This window comes from Hesperophylax consimilis, chromosome 1, assembly GCF_061612785.1.
Source record: "Hesperophylax consimilis isolate HC1 chromosome 1, BYU_Hcon_1.0, whole genome shotgun sequence".
In the NCBI taxonomy this organism is placed as follows: domain Eukaryota; kingdom Metazoa; phylum Arthropoda; class Insecta; order Trichoptera; family Limnephilidae; genus Hesperophylax; species Hesperophylax consimilis.
Genome location: NC_142836.1, coordinates 27,926,746 through 27,946,064, shown reverse-complemented (window position 1 = coordinate 27,946,064; position 19,319 = coordinate 27,926,746). Strand labels below are relative to the sequence as shown.

The window sequence follows — 19,319 nt, the reverse complement described above, 5'->3', positions numbered from 1 at the left end:
TTTATTACAGCATGGTAATAATTTTTATATAATATTACACTGTCCTGAAAAAACATATGTTTGTGTTCAGGAGAGGAGAACTTAGATATTACAAATACTTGTGTATATTATTATTGTGCAAACTTATAAAATGGAACGATAATTTTCATGGAAAAGTTTAAAGTTTAAACTGAAAAGATACTAAGTGAAGTATTTGCCACCTAAATGAAATAGTTCCTACACAGGCAGTAACAGCACGTAACCGAATGAATTTAGTCAGCGATTTCTGAGTTTATTTGGAGTAAAAAATAGTGTAGTTTTGCCGTCGGATAATATTTTTTTTCAATTAAAATTGTTATATTTACAAAATAAATAATTCTTACTGTCATTAAACATATCTATTACCTAATGAATTGTTTATGCCGCCGTTCTTAAAATTAGTAAAATATTAGTAATTCAGAATATATCTGAACATGTGTTCAAAGCGGGTGGCCTTGTCTGAATAAATATAATGGACGAGATTCGAAAATATTATTATTTTGAAGAACACATATTCCGACTTCCTCATAACATATTCGTGCTTTACTTATAGTTTGTTATGAAATTTGTCTAATCATTCGTTAAAGGCCTCTAGTCCCGTTTTAAACAGAAAAGAAACTAATAATTTGACGAGATTTTTAATAAATTAACACAATATTAACATTTCATATGAGTAATTTTTCTCCGTGTAACTGGTCGATTGGGGTTCAATTCTCGGACATGGTAATGTAAATGAATTTTAATGTCAAATAGTTTGTCGCATAATTAATATATCCAATACTGTAGCCAAGTTCGTCGCACAATTAATATATCTATTACTGTAGTAAAGAGAAAATAGTATTTAGATAATGTCGCACAAGCTTAGATACCAGTAGAGATCTTTCTAAAAAAACATACTGCTGTAGCAAAGAAACAATACTATTGCAGGTAGAACATACGTTATTTATTTATATTACATGATTTTATGTTAGTAAAATGTATGTGACTAAAGAATAAATTCGTCGTACAATTTAACTACCATTCGCGCCTCGCTAAATAATATACGAGCGAAGTCGTCGAGACTTTGAGGTTTCGAGACTTTAACGGGGGTGAAATGAAAAGTTGAAGTTAACAGGTTTGCGGGGCCCTGCCGTAATGCTGCCCCGGGCTGAATTAGTGCCTCCGCCCCCGTGTTGTGGAGCGCCTGGGGCTCTGGGCCTGAACTCGACGTGGACCATTATTAACACCGTTGTGTACAAATTGCTAAAAAGTCTCTCAATTATTATAACGACAAGAAGTAAATAAAGGTAAAAATTATTAATAAATGACAAATAACAGCTTGTTAAAAGAATATTTCTAACTTTGCTGCGTGTAAGTATAGTATAAATGCAATAGAGTTTGAATCTAATTCATATAAAAAGTTACAAATTTGCGTAGTAAAATGCATTTACATTGTTTGCGTGTGCCTTAATTAAATGAGGAATTCGGTTAATTTCCTGGAAATTAACACATTGAATCGTATGAGAAATATGAGCAAATTAGATTGAGCGCATAATAATGCTTAGCTTTCACAATTCAATAACATTTTTCGGATGCCGCACATCATTACATTGGCCTCTCATTAAACATGACAAAAACATAAATCTGTCACTCTTCTAGTAATTCCCGCATCAAGACTTACTTCCGTATTTTATATGGTCATGGTATTTATTTTTTAACATTAGCTTCACACAGAACTTCTGTTACAGAAGGCGCTGAGACAATTTCATTTCTAAAATGACAAAAACCCTATACGTAGCAATCCACCACTATACCTCACAATGCAAGCAGATCGGGTTGTGTTCTGATTAACCTGCTGGGTTTCTTACAAACATCACCTACAAGATAAAATTAAACTTAACCAGATAATATAGCTTCTAAAATATGTGTATTAAAAGTATACAAGATGTGCTGAATCACAGATTCAGCGTATGTATTTCACCAACCTCCGAAAAAACGCTTTTCGCTGACCAGATCAGGGAGGGAGGGGAGTGAGAGTTACGACGGAGGAGAGTCCGGGGTGTTTTAATGCCAGGGAGGCAGAACCAAACTTTGCACAATTACACACTTTAACGCTACGCGGACCCTTTATTTATAATCATATAAAATTATTTTTAAATTCTCAAAGTGTGTACAAGTGAAAAAGTTTCCACATAAAAGATAACTTCGTACGAATTATGTCAAGTTTTCCTCGAAATTAAACACATTTTTAGAAAATATTTCTAGTTTGAAATGTGTTGAAAATTATGAACGACAAACTTATTGAATGTATTTGTAACTCATTTCAAGTTTAAAAACAATGTTTAAATATGCATAATGAAATGTTCTAAACTAAAAAATAAGTACATTATTCCATGCTTATAACATTGTTATCAGTATACGAATATACGTAAAATGCACAAAATATTTAAAAAAAGTAAGTTTGTTTTGTGATGGGAATTGAAGCAGCAACCTCAGTCAAAGTCAAATGCGTAGATCATTTGCTGTAGAGGTGTCAATAACAATAATAATTGTAAAGACTAGACCAAAGGTTAGTCACCCGAAGATTTACATAACAAGAATAATAACATTGCATTAAAGCGAAATGCACTACATGGGCATAGTATCGACACCGTTCATCGTAAGCGATTATTTGAAGATAAACCAGTTGAGAGAGACACAAATACTAAAAGTTTTCTGAAGTTGATAATGAAATTAAAAAAAAAAAAACATCTTTATTGGTAAAATCGAGAAGTGATACCAGAAAAACTCTTATCAGTTCTTAAATAATCAAAGAATTTCACTCTATTTTTATCTAACCGTAACCGCATAATAACCGGAATATTGTTAGACTTATGAACTTTTTTACTTTACATTTGTTACATTAAATAAAGTCTAAATAAGTATCAATTTAAGGCGAAGCTTAATGTCAAATCACTATTTTGATTCATCTTTATAACGAATTGGTGTACATTATGAATACAAAAAAATATGTTTTAGAAAAATTAAAGGTTTTTCTATTGCTTCGCTTGAGTAGAATACAAATAAATATATCAATTACTCAATGAAAAATATAAATGCAAAGAATTAAAAATATATATTTTTTCAATAGAAATGTATGAACGCATAAAGGAAACAACTCAAAAAAATACAGTATTATAGTTAAGATTATCTGTGACAGTTTCACTTGATTAACTTTTTTGCTTTCTTATAAAATTATTAACAAAATAAATAAAAAACATTTTTTCCTTGAAATCGAACGTTTCTAGACTCCGTTTGTCAAGCGATTTTAATGTCGATATAAGGTATACCAAGAATATACACATTTTTGGCTTGTAGCTTCCTCTTAAGAGTTACAACTTAAAATTAAAATTTGTTAATTTTTCGAAGAAAACTTCTTCGGAAGGTTTTCACTTTGTGATGGCATTATTTATTTTAATTAAAAGACAAATAACTTTATATCAAATGAAAAACTTTGTTTACATCACTTTATTTGTACACAATCAACATGTTTCGTCTTTTTATTAAAATAAAATTTGCTAATTTTCTTGCATTGACTACAAAAGAGCACAGGTATTATCCAAAGTCGCTCTCTCCAGAAACGGAGGTAAATTGATAGGGATATCTAATTTAGAATGTCACGGTACGCCACTGATCTGCTACTACAATCAATTTGTAAGCGCATAACACTGTTAATGCAAGTAACTGATTACCTACAGATGTAATAATAGGTCAGAATGCGTATTCAATTGGTCTGATTTACTGCATTACTCACCATATCGAAAGCCGATTAATTAACAAAGTGGCCAGTTACCAATGCACTTAGCATATCGCCACCTGACGGCAGGCTCTGATGTAACGAGGTGCAAGTGCAGTATGCAGTGAGTGCAGTCTCGCCACCGGCGCACGTAGTACAACTCTCACCGAAATGTGCATTCGTACGACGGCCGCGAGATGCATATTGATTGGCGATGGATAAATGGACACTTGAAGACAGACCGTCTGTAGACCACATGCGTCACGAGATCCGATGGGTTATCGGTGACCGAGGGAGGTTATTGGCTCCGCGGGTCCGTCACACGGCGGCGGCGGGGTACTTGAAAGGGTGAAATAAGTAAAATTACTATTTAATTATAATGCATGTATGACCCCGGCTTTGACTCAAATATTTAGACAGGAGAATTATTTATGGGGGTTATCAAAGAGCGGCATCGGTTTGCAATTGATCAACTGTAAACCCAATTTGAAAAAAAAAATTCTTCAACCCAACCTTCATTATATAAATGTGGGTAATATCGTCACTGGGAAAACTATACAATGATATTTTATTATTTACTTTTCTTATTACCAATTTACCAATTACCTTATTACCTATTTACCTTATTTACCTATTTACCTTATTATTCTTATTACCTATTTATTTGGGACATGAAAGGTTTATGGTAAAATTTAGAAATATTTGATAGTTTTGTCTCAACAATGGGCTACACTCACGAGTAAAAGTTGTGATACATTGAAATGTTTAAGTATATTCATTAGTTTATTTGATTTAATGAAGGATGTGGGCATGCTTTTACAATATCGTATTTCCTATAAATTGTAATCTTGACAACGAAAAACAATAATTAACTCTTACCGCGGGTAGGTGGAATTTGTACGCCAGCATGCGTGTAGTTCATTCAAATCACAAATAATTGAAGCTGTCTAATGAACGTTAAATATGAATATTGATTTCCTCACTTGCCGCCGACTTTATTCTAGGAAAAGGAAGACAATAGATTCAGTCATCGCGCCGGCACATGGCCGGGACAGGGGACGTGTGGCGTTTGCTTCCTTGTCCTTGTGCGGCTCCCCGATACATTATACTCTCCCGCTCGTGACGTTTTTTGTTGATTAGGTAATAACTTCATAACGAACGTACCTGAAATCTTTACTTTTATTTGAAGGCGTCTCTTAGAGCTTTAAAATTAGTCAGATCTGAGACATGTTCCTGAAACCTTTACTATTGTCTTTCATTGGAAGGCCTCGTTCTCTCAGAGCTGTGAAATTAGATAGATAGGTATATTTTAGATGGAAAAGGGGGAAGAAAGATAATTACCAAAGTGAAGAAGTGTTCGATATAAACATGGCTAACTACGATATAAACATGGCTAACTACTATATAAACATGGCTTACTACGATATAAACATGACAAACTACGATATAAACATGGCTCACTACGATATAAACATGACAAACTACGACATAAACATGGCTAACTACGATATAACCATGGCTAACTACGATATAAACATGGCTAACTACGATATATACATGACTAACGACGATTTTTTCTATAAAACAAAATATTCACCTTGTAAAAAGCAAAAAAATTATTTTATTTGAAATTTTATTTCTGTCACCGGTTTCGTTTATGCTTAAGCTTCATCAAGGGTAGTACATTATCAACTATCAATAATTATTACAATGATTGAATACATGTCAAATACATTGAAGCAGTAGAGAGAGTATTTATTGTATTTTCAATTGCCATTCTCGAAAATTACCTACGTGATGGCGTTTATCTTCAACATGAATAAAATTAAAATAAATATTTTCGAAGCACTTAAAAACTGCTTTAAAATCAGAAAACTCAAATGTTATCTATCCATCTCAAGGTATCATTTCAACATTACCTCAATAAATTCTCCCGTCTTAAGAATCAAATAAGATTCAAGAGTTAATAAGAGTAAAAAAAGTTAACGCTCACTTATTGTACGCTTTATGATTTGATATAAAATAAATTCGCAAACTTGAATAATGTTTAAATAAAATATACACACAATTGGCATTTTAGTAAATTTGCCAAGAAAAAACTAAGCCTTGTTTACTCGTTGATAGATTCACCTTATGTACCTACACATCAAAGTATTTATATCAAGATTCAATAAAATGTAGCTTACTTAATTAATTGAAACGTTAAAGTGTGAAAATTCTCATTTGCAAGTAAAAAGGCTTCAAGTGATTTACTATTCTAGTAACCACACATAAATTATGATTATTAGCAAGGAATTTTTATGAATTTAAAGTGATAACAAATCCTCTCAGACATTCATCTCTCCATTCACATTGACGTCAGCTGAATACCCATGACTGCATTTGATTATTCCGTTTGGATGAGCCAACACAAAACATTAAGTCAGGAGAAGAAATAATAATATTCGAACAATATTAATCGAGCCTTTCTTGATAGGAATTCCAGTTATTCTAGGGCGGGAGGAGGAACACACTAACAGGAAATTGAATTCCTGGCAGGAAGTGGAGTTGGTTTAAGTTGGATGCTCTGGAAGTGTTCGTCTGCCGCTGGGAAAGTTTCCGCAGATTGCATCAAACTCTCGAGCCGTTCCAGCCCAGAATCTTGCTGCAGACTTATTAAGAATATTGTGGACTAACTTATTTTCCCACAGCCAGACGAGACACACAAGCTCTCTTCGAATCTTACACACACCTTGTGGTAAAAAAAAGTTATACGTATAAACTCAACGTTACGCTTAAATATATAAACCAATAAATTAGCTAAATCTACCATTACTGCACAATTTAATTTGTCGAAATATCTTCAAAGTTGCTTGCTTGTATTCTCCTCTGCTGTTTTCTGATATCACTACGTTTTCTTTCCTTTGTATTATTTATCTATGATAAATATAATATCTTCCAATCTAGGTGAGTTTTTTGTATTTGGATTGTTCTCACGTATGAACAATCTGTAAAATCCCAGTAATAATAAATAAATTAATTTAATCTAAAATAATTGAAAATTACACTTTAATTTGTGGTATTACCTTAATTAAATTAGCATAATTATCTTTGAACACTATTTTATACAAGAGTGGTTGAGAAATGATTATTTTCATTTAAATAAATTACTTATCATAACTTCATAGTTAGCAGATACTTAACTTAGTATGGAAGTGTCATTCGATTTTGCTTTTATTTACGAATCATTCGATAAAGATTTTTTTCTTCACGTAAATCCTACACACATCACTTTTCCTCGTTATTACACAAAGAAAACTCACAGATATAAAATATGCTAATTTATTAAAAATCTCAAATTATTCGTATACCCGTTAAAAACGGGACTGTAGACCGTTCAAGAATGAATTGACAGATCTCCTAACAAATTCTCAGTAAAACACGAATGAGGGTAAAATATGAGAATGTCATAAAAATTCATATATTGTCGTATTTATTTATTATATTTATCAGGAAAAGGCAGCTACATGAACACGTGTTTCAATATAGTCTGAATGTATTAATATATTTTATTAGCAACTGACTTGCAATCACAACAGGATTTTTAATAAATCAGCCGTAGGTACTCACTTTTCTTCTTGTATTATTATTATATAATGATCGCACTCAATATTAAAGTAATATAATAATAGTTTAATAATGAAAATAATGTAAAACTGAGTTTATAATTGAATTCGCTCGGATCCGATGCATATAAAATTGCAAAATAATTATAATCGTGTGCTCAGTGAGCATTCGCTATGTGTAAATAATTTCCTTGTTCAGTCGTCATTAAATAGAGCGACTGCGCGTTATTTTCCACGTAAAACGGTCGGTGGGTGTAAGAATGCACAAAGCGCATCTAGGTTTCTGCTGTTATAATGTCATCAGTGGTTGCGGAAAGTGCATTGTCCTTTTTATGTGCACTTTTATTGTTGATAGACTGCCGAGTCGCGCTGCACATCAAACTGGCCGACTCAAATATTGCACTCCTACTGCACACTCACAAGTGCAACTCATTATTATGCAATGCCAATGGAATAAACACATTATTATTTATGGCTATCATTGGAAACGATTTCAATCGCTAAGGAAAATATTAAGGGCTTCCGTCCAAGGGAAAGTTTTCAGAAATTCAGTTTATACTTGGTTTTACTATGTAATAAAGAAAGACATTATTTTTAATTTTTAATGTATTTAGACTGTTTTATGCTATTCTCGGGTAGCTACGAGTAGAAATTATTGATATAGTAGTAGCAGTTCAACTTTCTACTATTCTATTATTTTTATCATTTTATTCTATTTTATATTCAATTAATCTCGTTTTTCTTCTTTTTGTTTTCCTGTTCTATTTTTTTTGTTTTTGATCATATTTTTTGCATCTCTATATGGAATGTGTGGGACTGCACTATCCTCCCCACACCGGAATAAACATTTATTATTTTTTATTTCATATTTCCGACTTTATGTCCGCGTTAAATCTTCCCCATAGGAAAAATTAAACCCCTCTACACACTTTTCCACAAATGATCATCTAGTTAATCAACATTATGCAAGTGCATTATATGAGCAAAATAAATACAAAACAATACAAGAACAACACGTCAACTCACCAGAGATCAAATGGGAAAATAATTCACCGAATCCAGATATTTTCATATCAGAGCGTTCGGTTTGGTTGAACTCCTAACAGGGCCTATAAATCCTACTAATCCCTGAACATAAATATTAAAAAAATCTTTCGTTATCCTACATGAATTTAAAATAACTGATTTTTGAATTTTTATAAATTTTTTGATAGATCTATATTATTATTATTATAGTAGATTTTTTCGCTGATAATATTAAATATTGATAAATAAGTGCACTATATAATTGTTTGTGTATTTGAACTGTTCATATTTATAACAAATATACAAACTGTGCAGTCAAAAGAATAATGGTAGAATATAATGGCATGGGAGATGAAAATAAACACTTAAGCATTCGATACAAATATTTTTTTGCATAAATCGCATTAATTTTGAAGAACAAGAAGCAATTCATTGACATTACCCATTTAATTATAATTTGAAGAAATCGCAACGAAATGCAGAACAAGGCTACTTTATTGGTCAACCGATTTATTCTGTTAACAAAGAGTTCAGCGAATGAATGGCAAATCACTTATTAATTTAATTACGACAACACCTTCGGCTTCTTTTGAAGATATCTGATTTTTAATCCTGTGAGCATTACAAGTTAAATAATTAAACGACGGATCGGCGAGTTGGCTGGTTGGAATTAAAACACAAGCAGAAGCGTGTTGAAATAAACGTCGACACAGATACAGACTAAATCCAAGTATGTCACAAGCGAGTTAACTAATGAATGCGGAGCATTTGTGGCCAAATAACAAGTCCAATCGATTACAATTACTTCGAATGTGTGCCTACCATTATAAGAATTAATTCGAACAATAAAACATTTACCTTAGTTGGTATATTTATAAATGAATCTGTTACTTAATGCGAAAACTACCTAAGTATAATTTAATTAAAGCGTAATTAAAGATGATTTGTGATTTTCACGGCTATTTAGTTTGAGTATTATCGTGATTGTTTTTTAGGGTAATATGTCGTATTGCACTTCTTCTTCGTTTAGTCAACTTCTCGGACAGCCTTACATCTTTCCCACGATTACATACGCGCGCTAAGACAATGGAATGCTGACCGAAACTTTGGCTAAACGTTGGCTTCTTTAGCCAACGTCTCGGGCAGTCTCATGCTAAGTACAAACAGGACAAAATTTCCGTTTGCGGTTGCTTTGCTCCTTTTCGGTAGTTTGTGGCTTGGTTCGCGAAAATCTTGTCCTGTTTATATGCACCCTTAGATATGCAGTCTTAAGGAGGACGTGCAACCCGGAGTAGTACTCTAACAACCAATCACAATAAAGTTTTCTAAGATAATCGAATAAAATTCTACAGACCATATTATTCACTATGTGAAACAGACTTTTCCTTATTATTATAAGTATGTTGTTGGGGGATTGATGCCTAAGTAAGGAAGTCCAATGGACAAATTTGTGGCTTATAGCTAAAAGTACTATATAATAGTCGATATAGAAAAAAAGTATTTATGAAGGTACCATTGACCATTTTAACATGAATAATAGTTAAAATATGAGATAAAACATCAGCATTGTCTCAATTTAAAGAAATTAAGAACTCTTATTTTATCTTATTTATTTAAGATTTTATTCCAGCAGGACTGGGTTGGTCGTGCGAACCCAGTCTATTGATTAGGTTTAGTTAGGTGCTCTGTTCTTTCAGGAATCTATTAATTCTTTCAAGATTATATTTTTAAACTTTTGCAAACTTAACTGAATACTGAAAATGTTAAATTTGATACACTTAGCATATAAATGAGTAAATGCTTACAATTTGATTGTTTTAATGATACTTAATGTTAATACTTATTAATGATAATGTTACGAGGGAATACTCGATTTAGTATGGATTCCTAAAATAAGTGAGTGATTATCTCTTATTGTATTAGCCACTGGAATGATGAATGAATCGCCGGCACCCTATTTTACTTTTAAGCTAAATAGTTGTTCGAAATGGCGCTAATGAATTCACGACATAAAGATCGCAATGAATTATTAATCAGTGTTCGCTTGCCGCGTCCGTCTGCGACTTGTGTGAGGCCGCTAGCTTCGTCCGGTGCATCTTAATGTCCTGACCACTGAAGCTTTTATATAGTCCTTCATATTTAACAGGCTGTTTGATGGGCTATTTGTCGTTTCAACTCATACATGGAGTTTTTCAGTAAAACCTAGCTTACACGTTTTAACTAACACGCTGACTAACTAACCACCGTGCCACGGGTGTCCCTAACGAGTAGGTAGACAGGATGGAGCGCCACAAAATTCTTTTGCGGGACGCACTCCTGGTTTCATTCTTCACAGGAGTCGACTCAAGTATTTGATTCAGTTCATCGTGTGTCATGTCTCCCTTACTTCTTCTTCTATATAACTACCACTCACGTCATATACTAAGGTCTAGGTAGGTATTCTTCAAACATTTAATCTTTCGAAGCGTTCCTTTCTTAAGCTCGTTCATGATGTTTCCATTACTAACGAATTGTTATTGAATTCTTAACACCCGTGAAACGATCATACGCGTTTTCACCATACACTTCTTAGGGAATTTCCGAATTGATACTTCGGAAAACATCAAAATTATAATAGGTATTCAACTGATGTGTATTGAATTGAAATTTGATGAATTTGAACAATTCATCAAATTTCAAATTAACTTTTCGGTTCTGTGAAAGTTCTACTCAAGTTCTGTTTTTATGGGCCAGTTGCTTCACAGAACTGAAATAAAAACAGAACTCTAATAGAACGTTCGCAGAACTTGAAAATTAATCTTCGAATCCGATGAATTGTTTCGATTCTGTGATACAACACGTCCAAAGTTTAATATTTTCAGACCGAAAGCACTAAAAATATATATTTTTTTGATTCCCATTAAGAACTAATCCTGTTTATTTGAAAGGCATTTCCAAAGAGTAATCAGCGCACCTGCACAACAATGTTGTGCAATTATTAATATGAAATGTAGGTAGGTAGGTATGTGAAGTTCTAATAGATAAATAAATAAAAATTATTTGGCGTAACCAAAAGCAAAATGTTATTATGAAAAAAAAAAATGTGCACGATCAGGCTTTATTATAAAAGAAATACCTCTTTTATAAAACACGAACAATTGGTATAAAGTGACACGTCATAACAAGCAGCGCGCGCGGGCATGTGACGCAATACTCTAAATATTTTGGCTGTTGAGATAATGAGTTGAGAGTGGTGTCGCAAAAAGCCGACAAGAGAATCTGCAGTTATGCGTGTGCTGTAGTCTGTTGTATAGTTGTATTGCATAGGCCGCATGCAACTAACTGACATGCAACGCCATACACCAGACATGCACTTATTCAATAAAGATGACCCAATAGCTGTCTTCTTCAAAACGACAACCTTTTACAACTTTCTCAATAAGTAAAAAAAGTATATTATTGAAGTTTCTTGCCTGAGTTTTTGTTAATACATTCTGTATTATTTTTGTTAGAGTCAAAGAATTTACGTATTTTCTCATTAGCATATTACAGTGATTTGGGGTTAAACCTAAATTTATCACATCTATTCTTACCTACTTAGTTATTTTTGATCATACTATGAAGATTGGAACCTTAAAGCTGAATTAGTGCGACGCGTATGTCGGTCGATTTCGGTAATACGAGGGTGGATGAATGAAGAGCTGTAGTGCCACGCAATGATATGCGCTGCGTACGAGGACCGTCGGTCCAGCTCGTCAGCGTTTCGTTGTTGGTGGACCGACGGTAGGTACGCCTGGCACTATTTCGTTGTTGGTGGACCGACGGTACGCCTGGCACTATTTCGTTGTTGGTGGACCGACGGTACGCCTGGCACTATTTCGTTGTTGGTGGACCGACGGTACGCCTGGCACTATTTCGTTGTTGGTGGACCGACGGTACGCCTGGCACTATTTCCAGCCTAAGATAGATAGATGGGAGACGAAGAAGAGAAAAACGTGGTACCTCATTGCTTTAAAAGCTATGTGACTCCGTTCAGATATTCCGGACTGCAGTTATAGAGTGAATTTTGCCCAGATGATAGCCAACCTCCACTAAGAGAACGCTCCACAAAGAATAATAAGAATAGTTAAATATTATCTCTTTTTTAAATAATTATTGAAGAAGATAATATAAACAACATTTTTCAACATTGTTGAGAATCACTGAAAATCAAACTCTTACTTCAATTTTTGAATTACAAACAATATCTTAAATTATTTCTCATATTTTCAGTTGCTAACTTTTTGGAATGATTGCAAAGTTCTATCCAAATATTTTTACTTCCTAGATTGTATCTTGGATAAACCTTTCTAATTTTAGGTAAATGGGGCACCTTTTGACTTTTCTGTAAGTCTATCATGAATATTCAATTTACTAGAATTAACTCTTATTCTTTTTTATGCCTTTGTCTCCTTCACTGAGAATTGTTGATATCGTCTTCTTGATAAGTTGAATATAATTATTTATTAAAGACATCAAAATAAACTTAAATGGTTGTCAATCGCCGACTATGGGCGACTCTGTCTAAGAATTTTCTCCACAATTGCGAACTTAAAAAGTTTAGTGGCCGCGCACTTTCTTGGAAATGTACGTGTTGAGCCGATCCTTTCATCCTCCCACTCCCTCTTCACATCACACATCGCCAGCAACATAACTATGTTCATTGAATGCGCGGACGTTCATCTCATATCAGAAGTGGTGAAGTTTAACAAAAATGTGACTGCCGCGCAAGAGTCTCAATAATTGCGCCCAGCCGTCTGGAGCCAGGGAGGACTATGACAACTCTAATTGGGGTGTGTTGTGAGGCTGAAGATGGTGAGGAAGGGAATTAGACACAGAGAGAAATGTCGCGAAGTACCTGGCTAAACAAATATGATCACTAAGCACGGCTTAAGCCAATTCAAACAAAGTTTCAATTCTGAATGGCCTTTGACATGGAACGTGCCGCAAATATAAAATTAAACGCAAATGAAATATTAACTATGATTTTATTTTGAAATAATTAGTTGTGGATTTTAAACCCACAAACTCCGGATTTGTAGTCGAGAGCCTTACCCCTCGACCACAATCTTCAACGATTTTGCCGTGCTTCAATGAAATATTTTACGTTTTTAAGCAACTGACTTCACATCAAAATGGTCTAGTTTTTTTTTCATTATAGGTAATTATTATTGCTCTTCAATTTTGTTCCTGAAATTTGATAGTTATATACTCGTAATATTATATCTATGATATACTCTGAAATTATCAATCTTAAGAAATTTGATATAACGAATAAAAATATTATTTGAGGGGTATTTTTAGAAAACTAATGGAACATATTTTTAGAAAACTAGTTCAGTGCTATCAAAAATTGATTTTTAAATGCATTTATATTCAAAATATGTTTTTAAATATTGTTTTTGTCAAAAAGAAGCTGAAAAAGGAACTTATTCTTTGGAAAATCGACGCCATCGAGTCATGTTTCTTGTAAATTGGACACCTGTCTTATTATGACCAATGTTTTGACAATTAAAACTAGCTCATTCCACATCATTCATGGGGATTAAGTAGGAATATTTAAAATAAATATCCTCATCTCTTATGTTTAATACAAATTTGAGGAACTATACATATAAAAAAAACATAGCTTCATAAACTCAAAATGATTGTACTTGAGAAACTAGAACACTTCTAATTTGTCCTTTCTTTGACAGGTGAACAGGCCACTGACGATGAAGAAGGAGGGTATCCAGACCAGGAATCGCAAGCTTAGTAGCAAGAGCAAGAAGAAGAAGGGCGGAGGCTGCCTGTCGCTGGGTGGCATGGGCGGGATGGGCGGCATGGGCGGCATGGGAGGCATGGGCGGCATGGGTGGCGTGGGCGGCATGGGCGTAATGGGCGATATCATCAAGCCATTGCAGGACTCCAAGGGCGGCTTCGGAGCATCACCCTTCGGAAGCGCCATGGGAGACTTTGGTAGGTCTACATTTATAAGTAAATTTAGGATTAAAATCCAGACTTGCTATTCGACCAATGCAACAGAAATTCCAATTTCTGAAAGCTCCGTTGTAACCTCTATTTCTGTGATACTCTGCACGTCCTGCACGAGGATGAGGTACATCAGGGAACAATTTTATAAATATATTGGAGTGGAATGGTTTAACCAATTACCCGTTAATATAGGATTAAAAACAAAACACACAAAGCGTTAAATACCTTCCTACATTGCTCTGCCTTTTTAACAAGAGCATTGCCATAAAAAAGGTGTAGCACTATTATTGTTATATATAATTGTATCTGTTATTTGTATCACAAGTAAAGGAAAAATTGTATGACAATGTATTTCAAAACTTTCCATTGGTTCAGTCTTATATTAAGTTGCTTTAAAAATGTTCAAAGCTTAACAAAACTTGTATTATCATCATTCGTGTGCTGATGTTCTTAAATTTGTTCACCAAAATCATCATTAATATTAAAGTATATTTTCCAGGTCAACATGGCGCGCACCTCGGCGTGCACCCGGCGCACGCGCACATGTCCGCGCACTGGTACGGCGCGGGCCCGGCGCACCAACCCTTCGCTGCGCCCCCGCCGGCCCCGCCCTCCGCCTACCACCACCACATGACGGGGCTCACCTCTCTCAACTCCATGGTGAGTCACCCTTACTTGTACTACACTAGCCAGAAGCGGAATTACATTCATCTAACTAACTATTCATTATGTTGCAATACAGCTTTAGAAGCCTCCACAAAGTATTTGAAAGGTTTAATAACTTCGACTAACTGCTCAAACAATTTTTAATAAAATCGCAAAGGCAGATTAAAGTATCAATAAATATAATAGTCCACCGTTGCATTTGCTTATTTTGACGTATTTGATTTATCTTAAGGCTCGGTTTTGCATTTAAAAAGAAGAGAAATAATACTGAATATGTTTGAAAGGGAGATATTATGTATTTCCGAATGGAATGGAGGGAGCGTACGAAGCGCGATTATAATTAATAGACTTAAGCGACTGTTGCGAAAATATTTAATACAACAAGATTTATTTAAAATAGTCTAAAAGCCCTCGGCAACTGAGTTAAGTAGCATTTCGAGAAACAAAATGATTTTTTTTCATATCTATGGCATGTTAAATAACAGAACCAGATGTGTTTTTTATAATTTTCATAGCATGTTTGCGACTTTGTTCTATCGAGAGAATTTCACATAATTACTTTTTCCTCTACGTATCTGAATGGAGAATATCTTAAAAAATAAGATATATTTTTGTACTTAAATTTAAAGTGCTCAAGGGAAGTCTGTAGAAGTTCAGAATGATGTTCATCTCTCCATCACTCGTGAGCAGTCGAGGTGGTAAATGTGTTTTTAAGAATACCTCAAATCGGAGAGACGGAAAATAGTACTGTTCTCCGATCATGAACTCCACGATTCGGATTTTATTTAACTAGCTTAATTGTTGTTCCGCGATTCTCATGTTGCAGTTTGAACCTCATAATAATTAATAAAATTCCGACAGGCGTGACATACCACAGACAGACACTGTAACAACAGAGGTTACGTGGTACAATCATTTAAATATTTGTACACTGAAATAATGAAATGTGTTTTCGTTTGTTGCAGTCCGGTTGGAGATCTGAATATACGTGATGAGCTGAGGACGATCCGGGAGACTGTGATGGCAACTCAGATGATGTAAATATAAATAGTACGGATTACAACAGCCTCCGTTATTCCTGTGAACCGCTGTATTTACTCTACGGTAGAAATTCTTCATCTTAATACAAATCTGGAAAGTCTCAGTCATTTCATCGTCAATACGTTTTGCTTGTTCATTTTGTATACCACTTTGAAGGGATGAAAGTACAAATACTGATAGGGAAACTATTCTTAAAAAATACACGTCGATTCATTTATATTATTTATTTATCTTCGAAACTTTATCTTCTTCAATTACTTCTTGAACATTTTCAAAGTTTCTTTTAACAAAACGGAAAACAAATGGTATTGAATTTAAGACTGGAAACCCAGCTTTTTTGTAAATATTGAATTGATTTTATATCATTAATGTTTTGTCAAAAGTGTAATTGAAAATTGTGGCCATATTATGTAAGAACATAAGTGATAATTTTTATTATTATCGGAATAAAAAGTATGTACTTTGTAAATTCATAAAATAAATAAAAAAAACTATAGATATTGTATAAAGATAGAATAAGACGTATGTTTAAGTTGGTGTGAAATTATTGTATAGTCAAAACATGTAATTTTGTCTCAAATCCCAGTAATTCGACAGGTAGGTTTATATTAATTTTTATCTTCATTCGTGTCTCATGTTCATCAAGAAACTCCTAAAAACGGAGATCGTTAAAATAAAATCACCCCCCAATATTCTAATTAATTTTCTTTTATAAGTAATTAAGATTACAGAGCTGTTAACTAGTAACTATGTAACTAGTTATACTGATCTCATATTGAGCCGTTGAAGAGGAAAAACTATTTTATACCCAAATGTATAATGACGGTGAAGACTATCGAGTACTGATTTGAGATGAAGTTACCAAATGTTGTAAAAGTAATATGAAAGAAGATTGTTTTATTATTGTACATTAATTAGATAAACACTGTTTTTGGCACTTTTGTGAATTTATTTAAGTTTATCGCTACAAAATATCATATTAAAACACATTTATTAGTAAATTCAGTAGATTTAAGACTTTTAATTTAATAATTGTTTTAATATGGTCGTAACACTGTTTCGTATAACTTTGGTTACGACTAAACTAAATGAAATGTGCAATGGGATTAATGTGTTAGTTTATAATCACTGTGTAGCTTATCGCCAACAACAGGGTGTTCATGACACTTAATTCAAGTAATTATTTTTTTAATTATTGTGTTTTCTATCCATAAACCTGGAAAATGTTGACGTACTTTCTTCACATTATAATAGTATTATTTTAATCATGTTTAATGAAAAACTATCCGTCACTGACGATTTTATTGTCTCATGTATACGAAGTTCGCAATATTAGACATTTAGTAAAATTAAATCTAAATCGTATACCTACCCATCACATTTCAACATATCAAGATTATTAAACTTTTTTAACCAAATGGATCCTACATTATGACGAAAGTACGTCAAAAGAATATCATTGTCTTATTTTGAGATCTCAATATTCACTGTGAAAATATTTATTTGAATTAACTGCTTAAATATCACCAGTATTAAATATGTTAATTATTTTTACATTTAATTATGAAACCTACAACTTAGGAAAATTAATAAAGTCGAGTCACTCTACTATTTTAACCTAAAAATGCATTGCTATGTTTTATTAATTAAAATTCTCTTTTCATATTTAAAAGACTTAACGCAACAGGGTTTTTGTATTATTTATTTGTAAATAAGAGTTTTTTAAATTTATGCTTTTATATTTTACAGTGACGACATATTGACTGCACAAAAAACTGCTATAGAATTGATTTTACAAAAAAAAACCGAGCGTGTAATTAAAAAAACTGTAATATTATTAGTTAATTAATTAATTTATTAGAAAATCCGTTCAAAGAACTGTTAACGCGTTCATTTTCCTTATTGTTTCCAAATGTATTTAATTATTTCAATATTCAGGACTAAAGCAAGATATATACTTATACTTTAATATGTACTGCAAAAAAAGTTGTGTAAATACCGATTTATTTAATAATCGTGAAAAGCATCCAACAAAAACAAAGCATCCTTAAAGAAGATATTATGCATTTACCGGATAGTCGTGCATATTCCTGCAACGTTAGAATATTGTTAAATACATATATTATGGTGGAAATGTTTGATTGCTTTTCAAATATTATTTATTTTTGTATTCATAAAGTATTTATGCTGATATTGTAAACAATAATTTTATGAAGCATTCAAGGAAATGAATTAAACAATTGTAAAAATTATGATAAGACTATAAAATATCGAAGTAATAATATCTAAAAGTACTGCTTTTATGAAATTTTACATGTAATTATGCGACCGCATTATGACGAAGTATTATTTTGCAATTAAGTAAGAGTTTTCAAATATTTAAACTTTTAACTGACAATTCGGAAATGTTCTAAAAGTATAATTTAATTACAGATAAAATTACTATTTAAGATTTTTTTGTGAAAAACATTTAAGCATTCATAAAAGCAGTTCTTTAAGGGTAGTTTTAAGATTTGCCCATCGTGTGATTGTAGTTATAATTTATTATTAAATCGTTGATAAATTCCATGTTAGTGTTATGTATTGTGAAATGGGGGATCATTGTGAAAGAGACGAACCAATTAAATGATCAAACAAAGAAAGGAAGGAGCCAGAAGACAGCGATGAGCAGATGACAGATAACAGATAACAGATGACAGTTGACAGCAATGCATACAAATAATGATAATAAAATAATAAAAATGAAAACACTCTTTAAATTTATTTGCTATTCCATTCTCCAAAAAAATTCCCCATTAAAATTTAATGTTTAATTCAAATTGTTTATTTGATTGAGGAAAAAAGACTTTGAACTGAACTGCAATTTTCAGCACGAATTCTTTAACATTTTATGTTTATGGCGTGAAATTTAGTAGTTACTGGAGATTAAAAGAATATTATCAACAGTATATGGTGTAAAATATTTTGGCTGGGCGTAAAACCAAATAAAATAAAATAGTATAGTTGCAATACAATCTGTCAGAATTTAATATAAACAAAAGAAAGATGAAAGGATTTTCACAGTTTCACTTCTACTACATTTCGCATAGTATTAATTCATTATATTCAACTGAAAAAAATAAGGATATATTTATTTGAAAATATAACAAAAACACTGATTTTAAATGATAGAAATAAAAGTTGCAATCGTGATGCAGATACCGCAAACTTTACAATGT

The 19,319-nt window shown here is 32.8% G+C and overlaps 1 protein-coding gene across 1 annotated transcript in view; it reads left to right on the top strand.

Moving 5' to 3' along the window:
- LOC149426560 (GATA-binding factor C-like) overlaps positions 1 to 18,794 on the top strand; it is a 132,426-nt gene extending 113,632 nt beyond the window's left edge. Inside the window, exons 6-8 of the mRNA XM_089637472.1 lie at positions 14,118 to 14,379; positions 14,894 to 15,054; positions 16,026 to 18,794. Coding sequence (XP_089493598.1) covers positions 14,118 to 14,379; positions 14,894 to 15,054; positions 16,026 to 16,052 — 450 coding nt within the window. The 3' untranslated portion in view covers positions 16,053 to 18,794. The remainder of the gene's footprint in view (positions 1 to 14,117; positions 14,380 to 14,893; positions 15,055 to 16,025) is intronic.
- Positions 18,795 to 19,319: the final 525 nt, after the last annotated feature.